General features: G+C 43.1%; 3 protein-coding genes across 5 annotated transcripts; 1 reads left to right on the forward strand and 2 right to left on the reverse strand.

Annotated features, from left to right (window-relative positions):
• Positions 1 to 1,118: 1,118 nt before the first annotated feature.
• aspa (aspartoacylase) lies at positions 1,119 to 9,127 on the reverse strand. The gene is made up of 6 exons (XM_041952439.1): positions 8,655 to 9,127; positions 6,287 to 6,482; positions 5,062 to 5,155; positions 4,836 to 4,943; positions 2,417 to 2,526; positions 1,119 to 2,234 (listed from the first exon to the last, which is right to left on the reverse strand). Exons 1-6 carry the CDS (start codon positions 8,894 to 8,896, stop codon positions 2,043 to 2,045), a joined length of 942 nt encoding a protein of 313 aa, XP_041808373.1. The 5' UTR covers positions 8,897 to 9,127; the 3' UTR covers positions 1,119 to 2,042.
• Positions 9,128 to 9,566: 439 nt separating this feature from the next.
• pho (phoenix) lies at positions 9,567 to 14,727 on the reverse strand. Its single transcript, XM_041952591.1, has 5 exons — positions 14,216 to 14,727; positions 13,828 to 14,113; positions 13,603 to 13,730; positions 12,887 to 12,929; positions 9,567 to 12,810 (listed from the first exon to the last, which is right to left on the reverse strand). The coding sequence occupies exons 1-5, from the start codon at positions 14,407 to 14,409 to the stop codon at positions 10,375 to 10,377; spliced, it is 3,087 nt and encodes a 1,028-aa protein (XP_041808525.1). The 5' UTR covers positions 14,410 to 14,727; the 3' UTR covers positions 9,567 to 10,374.
• On the forward strand, positions 14,008 to 18,740 carry c14h11orf54 (chromosome 14 C11orf54 homolog). 3 transcript variants are annotated; one of them, XM_041952594.1, is made up of 9 exons: positions 14,008 to 14,072; positions 15,594 to 15,667; positions 15,769 to 15,867; positions 16,634 to 16,707; positions 16,797 to 16,898; positions 17,421 to 17,597; positions 17,883 to 18,032; positions 18,119 to 18,235; positions 18,334 to 18,740. In XM_041952594.1, the coding sequence occupies exons 2-9, from the start codon at positions 15,601 to 15,603 to the stop codon at positions 18,505 to 18,507; spliced, it is 960 nt and encodes a 319-aa protein (XP_041808528.1). In that variant the 5' UTR covers positions 14,008 to 14,072; positions 15,594 to 15,600; the 3' UTR covers positions 18,508 to 18,740. The 3 variants fall into 3 exon arrangements, with proteins under 3 accessions (XP_041808528.1, XP_041808529.1, XP_041808526.1); XM_041952595.1 differs by having other exon boundaries at positions 14,042 to 14,072; positions 15,599 to 15,667; XM_041952592.1 differs by having other exon boundaries at positions 14,056 to 14,072; positions 15,570 to 15,667.
• The last annotated feature ends 889 nt before the right edge of the window (positions 18,741 to 19,629 follow it).

Genomic DNA, 19,629 nt, shown 5'->3' on the forward strand with positions numbered 1-19,629 from the left:
TGGACTTTTCTGGTTCACCTTCAAGTGTTCAATACGGTCAGTTAGTGGAATGAAGAAGTATAGAGACAGTCATACTACTCGTACTTTACTGATATGTTCCTTTCAGTAAAACAGAGAGGTTTTAATGACTCTCAGCTCAGTGCTGTGTTCAGTCCTGAGATTATTGACTGGGGAAATGGCAGGTTATGCACAAACACTGTATTTGGCAGATAACATCCTTTGCATTTCATTCCCAAAGTGCTTTCATTCATCAGACAACATATTTTAATCCAAACGTACATGTACAACAGATTAAATGACACGCCCAGCATGATTTTGATCAACATTGTTGATCGTACGAACCTTTACACACCACAGCTGAACATATTTTGAAAGGTTTTGTCCACACCTCTTGACCTACTTCACTCCCATTCAATTCCAGATGTCCCGGGCCACCTGAGACATCTAATTTAGTTGCTGAATGGAATTCATTGCTGTGAATGAGTGGCAACACTAACAGGGTGACAGGCAAGAACAAAATCTCCAGCTCTGCTGTAATTGCAGCATTTACTGTATACTTTGAAAAAGGATCCATCACTGTAGACTCATTGGTGTGTCTTCTATAAACACTGAACATGTTATCTGCAACATACTATATACAGAATATACAAATGATATCTGTAACAGCATGCTCTCGTGTTGTTATAATGCAATAACTTCTAAATAGTACCAAATAGCATCTATTCCAGAGAGATGTTCATAAGAACATTCTAATATAAGAAACAGAATGAATATGAATGTATGTTTGAATGTAAAGGGTGTCTCTGCTGTTTAAGTAGTACAGTGTTTGGCTCTGGGGCAAAGAAAGTATTGACATAAACACAGGGTGAATTCCTTGAATGACTACACACTGCCTACAATGTGATGATATGGCCTGCACAAGGTTAAGGAGCCAAGTATCCAGCTCGGACTGTCTGAAACTGGTTTCTCCAGCACATTCTGTGCCCATGGAGAGGACCTCAATCAGTGGTTATGTGATGCCCTCTAGTGGCTGCAGGTGCTACGTGACAAAACATGCATGACAAGTAAAAGCTACACAGGCTGAAGGGTGCAGTTACAAACAATAAAATGGCACAATATGGCATAGTACTACATTTATTGAATGGATCATTTCTACAGGACTTCAAGGACAGTAAACTCTACTGATCATATAAATTGTGCTACTGAGAATACAGCAGAATGAAAAATGAACTACTGTAAGACCACAGCGAAACACTTTGAGACAACAAAGACGTAAAAATATTAGAAAGTACATATAGTTCATGATTCAACAAGTCTTGTACATCACTTCAAACCAAACATACAGTACAAGTATATCAAAATAGACACAAATATATTATTATAAAACATGTTTCAAACTGCATCCCATTTGTGTAGAGGAACAGAACATATACCCTTTCTTATCAAAATAATATCTTGTTATCCAACACATATAATCTACATATTCCACTCCATTTTTTTTGTGCAATTTTCTCTGAAATCTCCATTAAGGCAACAATAGGACAGCACCACAGATGCAACCACTGGAGGTACAGGTAGGTAGAATCAAAGGCCACAAGCATCCTCCCAAAGATGTTACAAATATATTTTCAGAAGAAGACAAACAATGTACAGTACTGGGTCCAAAGTTGCAGGTTTTGATCCTCAATGGCCATCCTGAGCAGCAGTAGGAGTGTTGTATAATGATTCATAAGCCTTTAATATTATAAAAACTTCATTGATTTAATGTAAATATATTTTTAAAATAACAGCAGTATCATACATACCACAGCCATTTAGCAGTCTTCAGATCAAAGACTTTCACAGTGAAAAGCCTCCACAAATTTGCATAGTTAATAGATCTTCTGATAGTAAACGCATAGAAAATTAAATCAGTGTGTAAAAGATGGTATCTACTCATTATGTGAGGAAAGTCGCATTTGCTAACAGAACAAAGTGCAAAATCTACAAATGGATCGTTGCTGTGGCTAACATGTATTCATGATCGCTGTTAACCTCAGTTTTCATGCTTTTCTGATGGCACTTGCTACCAAGGTTTCTCGCCTGGTGATTACAAATGCCTGTTGTTTTTCATAATAGGCTGCCTCATTAATAAAAGTGGGGTAGACGGTGCCTGGGCCTTGGTAGGGGATGGTTTTTCCATCAAATGTCTGGAACATAGGGTCACCGGGGTTCAGTGGTTCCCAGTCACAGTCCTGAAACAACAACAAGCAAGACGTAACTTGAGTACGTTGCTCAAACTAAAACAATATATTCTCACATCAAGCAAAGAGGTCTCATTTCCTCTTTCATAAAAACTCATATTCACAGGTTGAATAGGTCATATGTTTGTACTAGAGAGGAAGGCAGGCGTCATTCAGACCATTCTCATGTTTACCTGCAGATTGGGGTGCACCATGGCGATAATGTTCCCATTGGCATCTCTGGGGTAGTCAATCCTCTCCGAGACCCAGAAAACTTCCACTGTACAGGGAGGGAACTCCATGCCTAAAAACAACCCACAGGAGACAAGAAAAACGAGAAAAAAAGAGAAGAGAAGAAAAAAAACAGAACTATGTTATCTTGGTCTGAATTCCTCCTAATATAAGACAAAAATAATGCCTCTGAGTATGAGAGAGTAAATCAGGCTAAGAAAAGAAGAGATACAGGAAGACAAATATCAACAGAGGCAGACAGCCAGTCGGCCACACAGATGGAGATGAGGTGCTTTCTAGCTGGAAATGATCAACGTTTTGGCTGCTGTGATCCAAGCTAAGAATTCGCTTTTTTAATAATCAACTGGTTAAAAGAAAGATCGTCATGTGAGAGCAGAACAGACTGAAAAGGGGACAGTTTTCCCCTGGATCCTGAATTAAAAACTTTGGGATCCAGCTGTCACAAAAATAAAACTAAACAAAGGATGGGAGTGCAACTGCGAATAAAAAAACAATGTGCTCCCTGGACACTGTCATTGTTTGTAGGTCTTGAAATAGAAGAAGTCCTGAATTTTCATAAATACCAGCTATGGCTCAGGCACCGCTCCTGCTCCACAGAGGGAAACGAGTTGACAGAGTATTAATCAGCAACTTATGATTATGCAGCTTCTTTCAGTGTATTCTGAGGAGGCCAGTTAAGCCTCAGATACATGACAGTTACTCCACTTGATGGAGGAAAACTGAACCAGTACTTTCAGTTATTTTGACATTAAGGATCAGCTACTGGACATATTAATAATTTGACTGGATGGCACTTGCAGAAAAGTCAAAATTATGAAGATTTATCATCGGGACAAAAAGGACATCTGTACCAAATTCAGATCTGACACCAAAGTCGGTAGGTTTTATCCTCTTGCGACCATGAACATTTGTACAAATTGTCATTGCAACCCATGCATTTGTTTTTGACATACAGTGGACGGACCAACATCGTCATCCATAGAGCTGTGCCGCTAAAATGGCTCATAAATATGATTTATCAAGAAGTGAAAAAGCAAAACAGCTAAAAAACAAAAACTTGAATGTATTCTTGTGAGGCATCATAATGTGATGTGACTGAAAATATACAGTGTATGCTAAAATAGAAAAAGCAGCAAGAAACTAGTTTGTTTTATTTCATAACCAAGATGAGTATGAAGTGGACAGACTGAAAGATACTGATTCAGATTCTTTACATGGATGTAATGTCAAATATTGAAAAAATAAATAAAAATCAAGCATATTTAAATGATCTCTGCGGTTGCCATGAGACTTCTAATTTCTACTCACATGTGCATATTTATGTCTAATCAGGCATTAAGTTTCTGAGAGATCAGCCTCTTACAGCATACTAAATCTCATTTATAGCTACACTGTAGTATTTTGGTGAAGTTGAAGCTGGAGGTGCCTCACAGTGCCAGAGTGGCCTTATTCACTCTCCGGAACCGAACAGGAAGTGCTGTGGTTTTTGGCAGAGCTCGGACATTCAGTAAGTAGGCGCTCAAGTGAACTGTTTCATCACAAGTGTCAGACCTCTGAGCTGCATTGTTATGCAAGTGGCAGCACAGAGCAGAGAGGACAAACAGTTTCCTCCCTGCGTCTATGTGACCGTTATTCTGCAGCGAAATCATTTTCAGCTGTAACGGCCGTTAAATCTCTTCGAGCTAAACGACTCGTTTCTTCCAGCGGCTCAGCTCAAAGCGCAGGAACAAGGATTCAACCCCATGCCCGAGCATTCATCAGCACCAGCGTGGCCCCACGGCAGAGGATTATCACACCATTGGCAGCCGGACTCTAATGACATGGAAACTGACCAACTCCCAACAAGCAGGCCATTCAACGGCAGGCCGGTCGGGGGAAACCAGCAGACTGCAACTCACACTTTGCACAGGCCGCTTGTTTACGTCAAAGAAGAAGGAAACGCTGCCTTGCACCTAAACATTGCAAACGCTGTTGTGTGCCACGGGGAAGAGAAGGGGCAGAGCGGAGGCGGGATGAGCCAGGCGCACATAAATTTAGAGCTCTGGGTGTTGGTGCATCTGGATGAATCAGACGGTCACCCATGGGCACGTTGTCACAAAATGTTCCTCTTCATGATGACGAACAGACTGACTGTAAAGAACCTATTTTCCTATTACATAACACATTAGGAATCACATTAGCCGTCCCTGAAACAACACTCTAGAGGGATAATTTAGTGCAAACTTTAAGAATCGTGAGTTAATTCAGCAGTCATGCATGTTTGGCCTTTAAAATCTTAACACACGGCCTGTTGTTGAATGCCACATAAATGTTCTGTGTTATAGCATTAACGTTTAAGCTGCTGCGGTACGCCTGCCTTACCCTCATTAAACAGCTCGATGAAGTCCAGGGCATGTTTCAGTATCACCCTCATAGCTTCAAAGATGTTGCTCCTCAAAACGCCTTGAGGCTGAGGACCCACTTCCAGACCTGCAATGAAATGATCAGAGCACATGTTCGCACATGGAAGACAATCCTCTGCCACCTGAGTGGGTTCCTCGGGGATGCCCGTCCTCCCCAGAGCAATTTGGCTGGACTCGGGACTCACCGACAGGGTGCTTGGCAACAGAGCGTGACGTGGAATATTTCAGAAGAGGATGTTCGTTGAGCAGGACGAGACAACTGGCTGGAGCGATGGCTTTCTGCAACGCAAGAGCCACAAAAACAAGATCTCAGCTGCAGATAAAAAGCACACCTCCAGGTCAGATCAGTGTGAAGGGCACAGACAGAAAGATATATTTGGGTGTCGTCATCGTAAATGAGGGTCGCCCTCAGCGGTTTTCGCCCCGACTGTAAATAAAGCTTGAATGAATCATGCAGGAACGACCGGGAGTGACTGCTCTAAGGCTTCGCTCGACCGAACGGAAAATTAAATCTGCCCCAACTCAAAGCGGCAAAAAAGTGACACGCAAACAGCAAACTGACGAACACAACGACCATGAGCATGAATCATGCTCGAGATGGCCGTCTGTCTCGGTCAGCTTTCAGCACGAACGTTGTCACCACTGCGGGCCGTCGTCATTAGACTAAAAAAGTCCAGCTGCGATCTCCAGACTTCAGCTGTCCGTTCAGATAACAGCAGATTGTTTGACTTTATCTGTTTTGACTGGGGTCTGAGGAGTCGAGCCACACGACGCTCCGGCCTGACGCGGCATCTGAACGGGATGATGATAGCAAGCTTGGCTTGTACAGTAAGTGGGTGTTGAAGTCAATCATCTGTGCATCTCTGTGTGGCTTTTTGTGTTTTCCAAAGTTAAAAACATATTTCTCATAACCTCTATTGCTCCCAGTCACAAAGAGTTTGTTGCCTTCGGCTGCTCTTTTCCTCCCTGCTGTTGCTCTGCATGCGTTTGTCTTGTGTTGAAGAAGAGGAACTAGAGTCAGGAAAGCATGGTTTGTGTCTTTGTCATAAAGCAACTTGTTGACAGGGATTATTCACACGCTGATTAACATCTGCTGAACATGTTCGACAGTCGTGTATGAAACAAATAAAGAAGGTGTCTTTTCAGGCTCACAGCAGATCCCTCAGATCCCTCTGCTTTATTTGGATGGTTGATCCTTTAGATGAGTTTGTTGATTAGATCATTCACATCACCTCTGCAAAGGGGCCCACTGGTAAAACATTGACTTTTAAGCATGTGCAGTGATGTGGGAGATAGATGTGAGCACCTCAGTCACCACCTGTCACTTTTTTTTCATTCTGAGTTAGTCTTCAAATCACACTTTAACATACTGTCCTGCATGTGTCATAAAACCGTCGCCAAGGCCCTCACCTTGATGTAGTTCATCATCTGCAGATTGAAGTGGTCTTTGGAGCTCTCCAGAATCAGAGTGCAGCCCATGTTGGACGTCGTGTTGTGGAGGTCAAAGATAACATCGTAGGCCTCGGGGCTTCCTTTAGGCCCAAATATCCTGTTGATCTCCTGGGCCCTCTGCACCTCGTAGGGCAGGTCATCTCCTCCCGGGGCACTGCAGGGCACACACACACACACACACACACACACACACACACAGAGCACGACAAAGCAGTCAGATGCCGACACATTCACATCTTATCAGACGACTCTGCTGCAGGAACAATGAGCTATGAATGCACGTTAATGATTTACACAAGGGTGCCGACTTGACCGACACGGTCTGGAACACTTTCACCTCACTGCTGGCCATCGAGGAAACATCTCTGTGATTAACAACCTGCAAGTTAACACAGTAACCACGGGTTTGTGTTTCCCACAGTTCCCACCTCACACGTGGAAAACAGCAAAACATTAATAGCTGAACGGGATGTCCTTATAATTACCATAATTCCACTTGATTCGTTCATGTAGAAAGTCATGGTTGCCTTTAAGCTGGAATACAAAAGCTGGAATCAGCAGGACAGAGGCCTCCTTTTGTGAGCTTTAAGAAGACATTTAATCCCCTTTTTCCAAGCCTTGCATGTCTGCACAGAAGGATCCTTGAAAAATGTGCTTTTTTCCCCGGGCCAAACTTGTCCCCCCCCCCCATATAGACAGTCTACACGGTCTGAGCAGAGAATGAGAGCTTCCCTTTTTTTCTCTTGGCCCTTTTAAATAACCACTAGTCCAGGACATTCTCAAAGCTACTGTAGAATAGCACCTCTACTGTCCATATTGTCTCGCCTCCCCCACATCTGCTCTTTTGAGCCCATTTTCAGCGAGTCTGGTATTGTCTGGACTCCAGCACAGTGTGGACCACTGTGATGAAGTGGTCTCCAACACGGCGACGTCAGCCGAGGGGACAGCAAAATGTGAGGACGAGCAGAGCTGTCAGTCTATTTAAGTTGAGGAAGAGGACGCCATGAGCTGTTAATCTTCTTATATGTTGCTTCAAGTGAGGCCAAACGATTTGTCAGCTGAAGCGCGTTGACACGATCTCTAAAGACCGATCAAAGTTTGCATGATGAGGCGGTGACACTGACTTCACCCATAATGTATGAGCTGAGCTTCTGCCTTCATTCCATCAGTACAAAACCTTCAAAGAAATCATTACAGCAGAAAATATCACAAAGAATACAGCCAGAATTACATCATAGGAAATGATGTAACAATAAGACTTTAGCAGTTTTTGCTTAATGTGATCAAACTATAGAAACAAGCTCAGCAGACGGCACAGACACACTATAATAACCTTGGGAATATTATTATGGGATTCCTATGATTAAGTAACAGTAGGGTACCATGGTGTTATCCAACCACATTAGTAAATAGGCTGCTGTGTGTGTGTGTGTTCATGCACACTGACTGTATGAGACTTTTTTCCGCTATAATGCACGCGAAGAGGGACGAAAAAAAAGAGCTCGTCTTAATTCATTTGCAGCTCAGTCACGTTCCGCTCACGTTTTTCCTGCTGGCTGACAGTCCGCGAGAGTCCGGGAGGACACGCTGCTCTGCTGTTATTGGCAGAGGGCAGCATGGAGGAGGGGGGGCAAGAGGGGTGATTGATGGTAAACACACACACACACACCACCTCTAATAATAACAGTTTGATGGAGATGCCCACGTGACTGCTTTGCTGTATTAATTCCTATAAGAGACCACTTTAAATCCAGTTATGGAAGCCTTCCTGTATTCTCCCCACTGTCCTCCATGTTCGGCTGCGTCCACCCGCCCAAGCTGAACTGTACTGTGCCAATCAATCCTGTTCTCTAAGCAAGAGATCTGATCTATTCTTATTGTCTGACAGAGCACACATATGCTGTCAATGGTGTTGCATGATTGCGCTGTCAGTACATTTTCCAACACATTTCGACTGACTGTAGCAGAGATCTACAAGGATCTAACATGGAACCACAGCTGGATCCTCGGTTTTAGTCATTTTATTCGTAAAAAAAAACTGGTCCAACGAGAAAATGTACAGACTGCTCAGACAGGCTCGCGGTCCACAGTACACGTACGCACACGTGCCAGGTCTTTGTTTTTCCTGTCAGATCAGCTCAAACCCGGAGCAATAACATTAAATAAGGCTCTGTTGTTGGACGTGAATGTGTTTTCTGGATCCGTGCCATGCAAAAAAAAAGTTTCCATTCGATGTATGACAGCAGACCCGGAACAACAACAACAACAACAACGTCCAGCAGCGACACAGCAGTACATGACAGCCCGCGAGGCCAGCTGCGTTTACCTGAGGTTTTCAGGGCTGAAGGCTCGGTTCAGGTCCGTGTCCACGTATCTGCTGCACTTCTCCACCGCCTTCGGGTTGCTGATGAAGGGTTTGGTCTCGACCCCTTTCCTCTGTATCTCTGCGCTGTTCTTCACCCAGAGGTTCACCAGCGTCACACCTGACATCTCGTTCCCGTGCGTCCCTCCGAAGATAGCCACTCTCCTGGCCTCGTTAAAGCACACGCTGTTGTTGTATGAAGACATGACCGGGCGCCCGCTACAAACGGTGCAGTGGGAGGCTGGGAGGCTTCAGGGACAGAGGAAAAGTTTCCAGCCGGAGCGGAACAGCCTCGCTGTTTAAATGCCTGCTGTGGCAGCGCGCTTACGTAACGTGCCCGCTGGCTTGTTGCGGTCAGTCACCGTGCGTAAAATGCGCTGAGTCGCGCACGACATCTCCTCGAGTTGCAGGCGAAACTCCACTTAACAAGGTCCCTCCCTTTGTTTACCTCCCGCTGTCAAACTGAAGGGAAATGTGGCTCGTTTCCGGTCAATTTCTTCCAAAATAAGACGTAATCAAAACAACGTTTCCATATGTTGGCATTTACATGTAGTCCATTTACAGCAAGACCTGATGGGATACGCTACTTCCGGCTACGACCTTCAAAATAAAACCACCGGCCATGTTTAAGAAACCCGTGGGACCATGGGAGTAAAATTGACATTTTTTTCTTCATCTAAAGTCCATTTCATAACACGTGCTGCGACATAATCCTGCTTTACACAGCCGCCCAAGGTTGAAGCACGTTTTCAGTGGAGCATAAATTAGGCTACATTTAAACATATAGGTGATGGTTACTGTGTCTGCCATGATTGATTCCCTTATTAAATTTATAGCATGCACAAATCGAAATGCAGACACAGGCTGCATATCAGATGTTGTTCTTTAATTATGACACATCACTTATAAAAAACTGAGAACATTTAGCATATTAGTGTAACAAACGTGTAGGATGGGAAATCCCACAAAACATAATCACAAATGAAATTACAGAGAACATACCTACTGTCTATAAAAACAGTAGCACAGTATTACCAATTAATCCCATGAATGTTTCCCTTGATTACAGCACCTCACAGTCACTCAGACTATCAGATCATCTGTAGTAAAAGCACACAGGTTGCCTCCATTTGAATTACATCACCATTAACAAACTGAGCACAAGTTTAGGGTTTAGGCTTGGTTTGTGTAACAGTAACAGCACTGTCACTTCTACTTAGTCCCTCTGCTGTGAGATGGTGAATGACTCTGAAGCATGACCTTTTCTCCAAAATGTCTATTAGGTGGCAGGGTACTGTAGGTGTCCAGATTTATACCAGTCATGTAGCTGAAAATGTGGTTTAATTAAAAACATATAAAAATCAGTGTTCACAGACAGACGATTCCAAGCATTTAATGTGGTTTGAAGTAGTCTGGAGAGATCTGTCCTCCAAATATGTAATATTCAAGAGCTTTTATTTTGAAAGAAATCATGATGGTTTGTTATGGTGTTATTAAATCTCAACACTAAAAGTAAAAACTGTCAGTAAAATGCTTTGATACAAAACAAAATACATTGCAAAATGTATATAAAAACTACACAAAACAGCTTCACTTGTAAAATTAACACTGTCCATTTGTGTGTTCAGGTGCTTGTTGAGAATTCCTCCACCGATCAAACCCCATCACTTTGAGCAAGTTCATCCTAATCGTCTGTAAAGAAGTCCCCACTTGGATTGTAAAGCGTCCGCTTCACTATTAAGTGCTTGTTTTTCATGACCCGGTCTGAAGATGACATTTTGGATGAGAGAGAAGTCTGTGATAACACCGGGCTGCTGGATATGACAGCGGATTGCTTACTCCTTTGCTTCTTTTTGTTTTCTCGGGGCTCTAATTCAGCAGACTTGCTCGACATTTTCCCCTCAAGCAGAATCTTACCAGGGGATTTCATTTTCTTCCTCTTGTCCCTGATGTCATTTAATGCCTGGTTTCCAGGTGTCTGTGGAGATTGTGAAGCTTGTTCAGCCACATTCAGAGTCTCCTTGTTGTCTTGGTCAGAAGTACCATCATGGGATACGTCAGCACTGTGTCCATGTTTGCCCTTTGCATCCGAAGAAAAGGTCAGATGTTTGCCTTTTTTCTTGCGTGAAACTGAGCTGCAGGTATTCAGTGAAGATTTTTCTGATTCAGTATATTCTGCAGCAGATTGTGGATCTAGCATCACACGGCACGTCTCCTCTTCACGCTTTTTCTTTTTCTTCTTTTTCGACGCCACATCCTCTTCAGTCGCAGAATTGCCCACATCAGCTGCACTTTCCACTTTTTCCATGGGGGTAAGCAACTGACTCAAAGCACTTTGACATGTTTTGTCCATTTCCTCAAAATCCTGCTCGTGATCTTTTTCTGCGCTGTCCTGCTGTGCTGACGTCTTCCTCTTCCTCTTCCTTTTCTTTTTCCTGACCCCATCGCTAGATTCCTCCAACTTTCCTGTGATTTCTGCTGATTCTGTCTCAAGATCCCCCGCGCTGACAGCAGGTTTTTCTGCACCCCGGACACGAGCATCCACAGAGTGTGAAGGAGACTTCTGCTCACTGTGTGTCTGAGCATCATTTTCCTCTGCATCAGCAACGAGGAAGGACGAGGTCCTCTTCTTTTCCTTTTTCCGCGCAGACACTGAATCATCGCTTTGTGCCACACTGTCTTCAGAGATGTTCCTGCCGGATCTCATTTTATTTTTCTTCTTCTTTTTCTTAGTCACCAGTTCAGCAGTTTGGTCTTCAAGGCTGTCTTTTGTTTGCTGAGTATTATGTTCATCTTTATCCTTTTTGCTTTCTTCAAGAGTGTGAGAGTCATCCAGCCCCTCAAAGAAAGCTTTCTTCTTCTTCTTCTTCAATAACACCACTGTACTTTCGTCCAAGGTTAGAGCATCATTAGAAAAGCTCACTTCTCCACCCTCTTCTCCACCTTGAGCAGCATGGTTAGAAAACTGTTGCTTCTTTTTGTGCTTTTTTCTTTTGACATAACTGGACTCTGTTTCTTCAGAGGTCGCAGTATTTTCTAAACCATTTCCTGATGCTTCCTCTTCTTCGCGTTCCTCTGCATCTACAATCGTCTCTTCTTTTTTCCTTTTTTTCTTTTTCATCTGGGTCTCAGCACCAGCTGTGCTGGACTGTAACTGCTCAACATCCTCATCACTTCTTATCCTCTTCTTCTTCTTCTTGCCTCCAGTCTCCACCTTACAGCTCACTGAACACACAGAATCCTCCATTGTTACATCCGATTCCAAGTGTTTATCCACTTGCTGTCTCACTATGGGATCAACATGTGACGAGTTCGCCCCACGATTTCTTTCATTAAACTCCAGCTCGTCACTCGTCTGTGAGGCCAGAGGCTCGGCTCTGTTATCCCCCGACAGGCTGGGAGTCTCCTCGACCTCCACAGTTTTTACATGATGCAGATCATCTGGCTCTACCTGACTCTGCCTGTTTTCTTCTTCTACGCTGTCATGTGTTCTCTTCTTTACCTTGGTTTCATTGCATGTACTGTCATTATCGGGGTCACTGAAAAGAACTGGGAGACTGTGGAAGAGATTTTGGCTTTCAGGTTTGTCCTCTGTCTGTCCTGTCTTGGAAAGATCATCTATGTGCAGAACTTCAGTGTGAGGCTCTGCTGCAGCAGGTGTGGATGCTTCTCTGGCCTTCTGTGTGTATTTGCTTGGACTTCTCTGTAGCGTCTGTGGCTCAAAAACTGTAGCATCACTGTCGTTGCACGGCTCTTCCTCCTTTGCTTTTTGCTGAAAAAGAATCTTCTTGTTTTCTCGGCTAAGGTGCCTCTTAGTCTTTGGTGTTTCCATTTGGGCTAGAAGGTTTTCGTCACTTGTTACGGGTTCATTTATCCTCTCCCTCTCGACCAGACCTCCGCAAGAAGACTCACCATCCTCAGCGCTCTCTGTGTCCAAACACAGCGGTGTAGCCCTCAATATGGATGCAGTCGCTGGTATTTTATGCAACGTCTTGCATTGTTTTCCTTGTGAAGTCTCTTGTCTGGCATTACCAGCTTCCTTCCTCTTCTCTTGTTTTAACTGCTTGCACCAGCTTTGTTGGCGCCTTGCTCTTGATGGTGCCACCAAACACCTCCTTTCCTGTAAGATGACACAAAGATTGTAGCAAAGCTCGCAAAAAAAAAGCAAGATGTCTTGTTTTATCAGCGTGACTTACCACCACTTTGATGTCCTCATCCTGTGACCTTTCTTCTTCTTCTCTGTAACAGAACAGATGTGTTTTACTACAGTGAAACAAACTTTATTTACCTTTCATACAGGTCAGCGCGTCTTAAAGTGCTTTACAGGTGACTCGCAAGCTGATAATTAGACAACAAACTAAACTATTTCAGACTAATGCACATGAGAAATAAAAATGATTTAAATGTTAGAAAAAAAAACAATAAAATAGGTGAAAATAGACATTAATGAAATTGAATGAAAAGCCAGGCTAAAGAGGTGGCTTTTAAAAATATCAACATTTCTGTGTCATGTCTCCTGATGACATCACCCAGGGCTGACATATATACTGTAGATTAAAAAGTAGTGGCCCTAAATTGATCCTTGGGGAACCCCACGTGTTATTTTGGAGTATTTGGTGAAACAATCGTCTATTGGGACAAAGAACACGCTGCCACAAAGAGGCAAACTGGTCAAAAGCAGCTCCAGACTGGCCGATGTCTTCCCTCAGTCCAGCCTGAAATGCTTAAACTATCGCTTTAGTAATGAAAACTATTTAACTGTATGAAGACCAGTTTTTCTAAAACTGTACTAAAAACTGGAAGTTTACAGATGAATCTGTGGTCACTGGGTTTTGGCTGCTTTAAAAAGAACAAAAAAAAACAAACAAAACATGTAACTTCAGATAAGCATGGTTCCTTGAAATAAACTTACTCTGACAGTGGAGATATGCAATCTCCATCCATGTCAAGTGTTGGTGGAGATGACTCCACATCATCTCCTCTTTGATCGCCCCCCCACAGCTCTCTGACACATTTAAAGAAGCCTCCCATCGCAGAATTCTGCAGAGAGGAAAGACGTGAGCGTGTGCATGTGCAAGGATTTATAACAGTTATACAACAAACCTAAGTGTGTATTTTAAGTACCAGTTGTCCTTACATGAAGGCTTGTGTTCTGCTTGACATGTAACAGGGTGCTTTCAGGCTTCTGCCTCCTCCCCGACAGGAAAGGGAAACTGTATCTGTGCAGTGTGTATTTCGTTCTTCTCCTCTCTTTGTCAGTTCTGGATTCAGCCTGGGAAGCGGACGATGAAGAGTCGCTTTCACTTTCCTGTAGATGTCGGGGAGATGTGGGGTCTGACCTGAGGGTGCAGCGACGTCGCCTTCGTGGTCTCGCAGCCTCAGGTACTGGCTTCTGAGTTATGAACAAGCTCTCACCCGAATCACTGCAGAGACACGAATTGTAAGAGTCAAAGTGGGGCATCTTCATGCAGCTGTTACAGGAGGAGCTGTGTTATCATTGTGACATGTGATGGTCGCATCCTTACCTTTCTGCTCCAGCAGGTTCATTAGATAGTGGATCCTGTTTGCTCGGTTCCACAGAAGACTCAAGAAACCGCGATATTTTCGCCATATAGTCTGGAGGGGACATTTCTAGGACAGCGTGGCATGACTTCTCTAGTGCAGCCTCGGCCATGGTATCAGATTGAGTCCAAGTTAGAGAATTGCGCTCTCCTGTCATTGTGTAGCTTACCAAAACACAGCGATTAAACCAGATTTCCGGTACGGATCGGGAAGTGCCAATGCCGCCACAGAAAAGCTGCTCTAAATGAGTTCATTCCGCCGGATTAAAGGTACGCTTAACATGAATAACAATCACTGTTACTTAAAGATCTCGCTAATGTCGCATAATAACATGAACAGGCACAAAAACACAGGGAAGGCACGACACACGTGGTCCTGGGGTCAACCGGAAAACGTATACGTCATCAACGTGACGGTTTATCATCTGACCAATCACCAAAGAGGAGGCAGCAGCCACTAAAAGAAACAAGAGGCTTCACTCTTTCTACTTCCGTTTTCGACTGCACTAATCGCCACAATAAGTTTAAGTTGCTCTCAATTGCTTGTTCTCACATAAACCAGTTGACAAGTTGAAAGCACCAGAAGTTAGTAAATTGACCTTTGAGTTAGATTACTTTTCCTACATTACTGTACTTAATTTTAATTTCTGTTAAAATTGTGAAATTCTTCTCAAATTTTTGGCAGTATATTTTTTATAGTTCTTTTATGGCAATATATACATATTTTTAGAGTTCTTTCTATAAAATGTATATATCGTCAACTTTTATTTTGAATTTTGTATTTCTCTATTCTGTTGTTATTCTTACTGCTATTGCCTGCTGCCTGTAACACCCGAATTTTCCCAGCGGAGGATTAATGAAGTTTTATCTTATCTTCCAACCAAACATTGGGATCAATTTACAACAATAGATTTTAACATTAACCAAACATATATTGGATAGATTGATAGTTTAAATAAAGCGAAATATTTGCATCTTCTATGCAAATATATTTAGAAATAGCCTATAAGATATAGGTTTAGGTTAATTTGAATATAAATCCCTCCACTCCTATACAGAGTTTAAAAATCAAGCCAACAACTTTTCCATGTTTGTAAGTATGCCTACCTTACTTCCTGAAAGCACATTTATTACAGTATTACACGTGAACAAAATCTATGCATTTAAATTGAGGCAGTTACAGTATACTAATGAAACTGGCTGCACAGGCGAGGAAACACTATCTGGGTACGAACTATCTTGCTAGTGTTTACTCTTCGGGTGCACTTCAACCATACAGTGCTGTTTTAACAGTCGACTTCTCCTGCACTGCCGACAGTCTGCTGCTTCACTTACCTTCCAGTACAGTTATGGCAGAGATCAGCAGAACGGAAAAGGTCCAGCTGCACGCCCCAGATCTAGAGGAGCTGCGTGGTGGTAAGGACATCAGCTTCGACATACAGACAAAGTGGCACAGGCGCGTTTGTGAAATAGGATATTCATAAACTGAGAGTGATAAAGATCATTGCTGGTTGCAGTATTACAAACTGGACTGGAAAACAACTTTGCTGAAGTTCAGGTGCGTGTTGTTGAGTGCCCAGATCTCACCAAGGAGCCCTTCCAGTTTCCTGTCAAAGGTAAGCGCCTACCATGTACACTCCATACATGTTCCACAGCGTGCACAGTCTCCACATGTCAAAAAACCAAACACAGTATACATCGAGACTGCAGAATCTAACCTCTCATGCATGCCCTGCATGATTATTTGGTCCATTCATACACAATCTGACACAGTGTTAACCGTTCAAGCCCAGGCCAAACACTGTGTTTTTGTTCTCCATCCATTTATCTGCCCCTCAACGTCTCTCAAAAAGCTTCACATATTGATCTGTGTTGTACTTTTTACTCCACTACTAATAGTCTGACAACTTTAGTTTCTAGTGCAGTTACTTTCTTAGATCATACAGTACCACATCACATATGGTCAGTGGTGGAAGAAGTATTCAAATCCTTTACTAAATAAAACTATTAATACCACTCTGTGAAAGTAAAGGTCCTGCATCTACATGAAAACAGCAGTAATGTTAAGCCAAAAATATTCGATATAGTAGTAAAACACTGACAGGGACCATTTTACTGCAGAATGAGTACTTTTACATCTTGTAGTGGAGTATTTTCAGCGTGGATATGTTGATTGACAGTGAGGTAGACCAGTCAATCTGTGTGCAAGCCTCACTTCTAGAGTGGGCGGGACACCACCACAGAGGGTTAAAGATGTGGTCATGGCTGGATTTAAGTTTACAGATTGTGGATTGAAACACTGATTAAGCAAACAGTACATACATTTATGTGATCTGTGTCATGTTTCACTTAATGTCTCCTCTGTCTAATGCCACACTGCAGGCCTGTGTGGAAGTCCTCGCATCACTGATGTCGGTGGTGTGCCGTACTTGGTCCCCTTGGTTCAGAAACACAAGGTCATTTTTTAGAAAATACTGCATTGGAGATAATGAGCAATGACCTGTGCTGAGTGAGATTATTATATATTTGTCTCTCTTCCTCCCAGGAATACGACATGAACACCGTATCAAAGGAGGTGGAGCTGCCGGGAGCCTTCATCCTGGGTGCAGCAGGAGCCCCCTCCAGAGTTATTGGAATGAATGCAGAGGTGAATCATTTTTATCCCCATCACACCACAGATCCTGACTAACTAGCCTTATGTTTTGCTGTCTGAAGGGTGTAGCTGTCCCCTTCCCTGGAGCGGAGGCCCCAGACATCACCTTAAAAGCCCCCATGGCGATTTGTTTAAGCAGTGGCCAAAAAATAAGCAGTTTTTACCAGCTTCTCTGACTACAAAGTAAATATTGGATTGAAGAAGACAAAGTTTGGGAGTTTGGACTGAAAGCTGCACATTTGACAGGCAAAGGTCAGGTTGCTCTGCGGTGAAGCAGCTGACTCGATTCTGGCACGAGTCACTGGCTGTTAAACGTTAAATGAAAACAGAATGGAAAAAGCACCTTTTTGCCACACATCCTCCCTGTGAGTGAGACACTGCATCACTGATCCTCCCTGAGGAGAGTGAAAAGTGAAATAATGGATTTCCCAACAGTAAAGTATCACAGTGTTATTAGAAAGATGGAGACCAGTTTTGTAACACAGAAGCTGATGGACTAAATCTTCTCGTTCGCAGCTGATGCCTGTGGTTCTGACCGAAGCAGAGGGAAGGCCTGCGGTGAACCGCAGCTACTTCTCCTCCATCAATCCAGCTGATGGCCAGTGTCTGCAAGAGAAATACAGCGACAAATTCTCTGACTGCAGCTTTGGACTGCTGGGCAATCTGTACGCTTGTGAAGGGAAGCCTGGCAAGGTGATCAGTCTTCCCTGAGAATGAATGATGGTGCATGCAGTGGGGTTCCCTTCAAAAATGCACTGTCATCGTACCTTTCGCTTTAGGCAAATAATGATCGTCTCTGGTTATATATGAACTTAAACACAATTATCTGCAAGTTAATAACCTTCCCGAAGTTGATGTGAGTGAACTTCAGCCCCATCACATGTGTGCTCCCAACATTTGAAAGGATAAAGATTAACGAAAGGAAAATGAGCGTACAAGCTGAGCTGTCGTGCCCTCTTCACCCGTGTGCCTGTGCAGGTCATAGAGGTGCGAGCCCGGAAGAGGACAGGAGGCCACAGTCTCGTGACGGCCTTGAGGAACACTCTTGAAGGTCGCTACCCTGATAAAAGCCTGGCTCTGGGAGGCACCTTTGTCATCCAGAAAGGGAAAGCTAAAATCCACATCATGGTAAACATCAGACGTGGCACGGCACACATGATAGTTACTGACAGTTGCATGCATTGATCGATTTCCTTGTGTCTGCTAATTGATAGCCAAGAGAGTTCTCAGCCTGCCCCCTCAACACCAATGATGATGTGAACAACTGGCTCAAACACTTTGAGGTCAGCGCCCCGCTCATCTGCCAGTCGGTGCTGGTCTCCAGAGATCCAGTAAGTCAGACAAACTCGCTCTTACCTCAAGCACCTATCAGCTGCGCTTTTTTTTAAAGTAGGCTGCTTTGCAATGCTTCGGTTTGCTATGCTCACAGGGTTTGGACCTGCGCGTGGAGCACACCCACTGCTTCAGCCACCACGGAGAGGGGGGCCACTACTACATAGACACCACACCGGACACGGTGGAGTACCTGGGCTACTTCATGCCTGCAGAGTTTGTGTACCGCATCGACAGGCCCAAAGAGACCCACGCAGTCGGACGAGATTGAAAAATACATGAATTAATAAATCATGTTTGCTGCACAGCATCTCGTCATAATCTAAATGATTCAAGCGGTTATGTGATTTATGTTCTATGTATTATAACAAGACCACAAGAACTTGATTTTATACAATTGAATGTGATGAGTTTGCATCATTTCTCTGAATCTTTGCTCTGAAATCACTTCTGTAAAAAAAATCTGCATTTCTTGGAAACAGAATCACTTCATGTAATAAAAAATGTTGCATTTCTCTGAAGTGTTTCAGATTGTTTTGGCTGTTTTGTTCACTGAATTTTACAGTAACGTGCAAAACACATTACTACTGAAAGAATAGTACATTCTGGACCTTGAACTACCAAAGTGTCTGCCAATTCCATCATGATAAAAAAAAAGATGTGCAAAACAGACTGCCCCACACACACAAACATACGCAGGTGTTGTCTCTTACTTGCTTGATTAGGCATCTTTTCAGGGCAGGGGGAGTGAATGCAGAAAAGTGACGGCTTGATATCATACTCACATATCTCACAGTTGCATTTGTTGAGGTGTGATAGCAGATGTCTAATCAGCTAGTAGTGAAGACACCTGTGAGGCTACAACAGAGGCTACATTTGTAAGCCTGTGTGACTGTGACCCTCATTCTGGTTTGAACTTCTGTTTCAAATGATTATGAGAGCCAGCAGGCTGAGTGTCAACACTGGACACAACGTGCTTCCAAGTGAAGTTTTTTCCACTGAGAAATGATCACGTCTACACTGGCGGAACAATATCTGACATCTGAAGTACTGCATTAAAGGCTCACTCACAAACCCACACATTTATGTTTATCATTCTGACTTCTGGCTCACGTTTGTTAAGAGGACAATATAAACCCCATCTGGCACATGTGTTCCCCTTTAGCAAAATTCATCCAAAAAATACAAAATATGAACTCTGGTGTTGAGAAATTACAGTAGGTTATAGAAAACAAAACATTAATATGTGGTACAGTTGTTTAAAATAGAATTGAGTTAGCAGCAGTAATATTACATGTTATCATTGCTATGATGAAAGCTGTTCTGACCTTTGAATTTTACATCAGTGGTTATTAAAATGTCCCAAGATGAAAACATATCCTATATATATATA

The sequence above is a fragment of the Chelmon rostratus genome, chromosome 14 (assembly GCF_017976325.1).
Source record: "Chelmon rostratus isolate fCheRos1 chromosome 14, fCheRos1.pri, whole genome shotgun sequence".
NCBI lineage: Eukaryota > Metazoa > Chordata > Actinopteri > Chaetodontiformes > Chaetodontidae > Chelmon > Chelmon rostratus.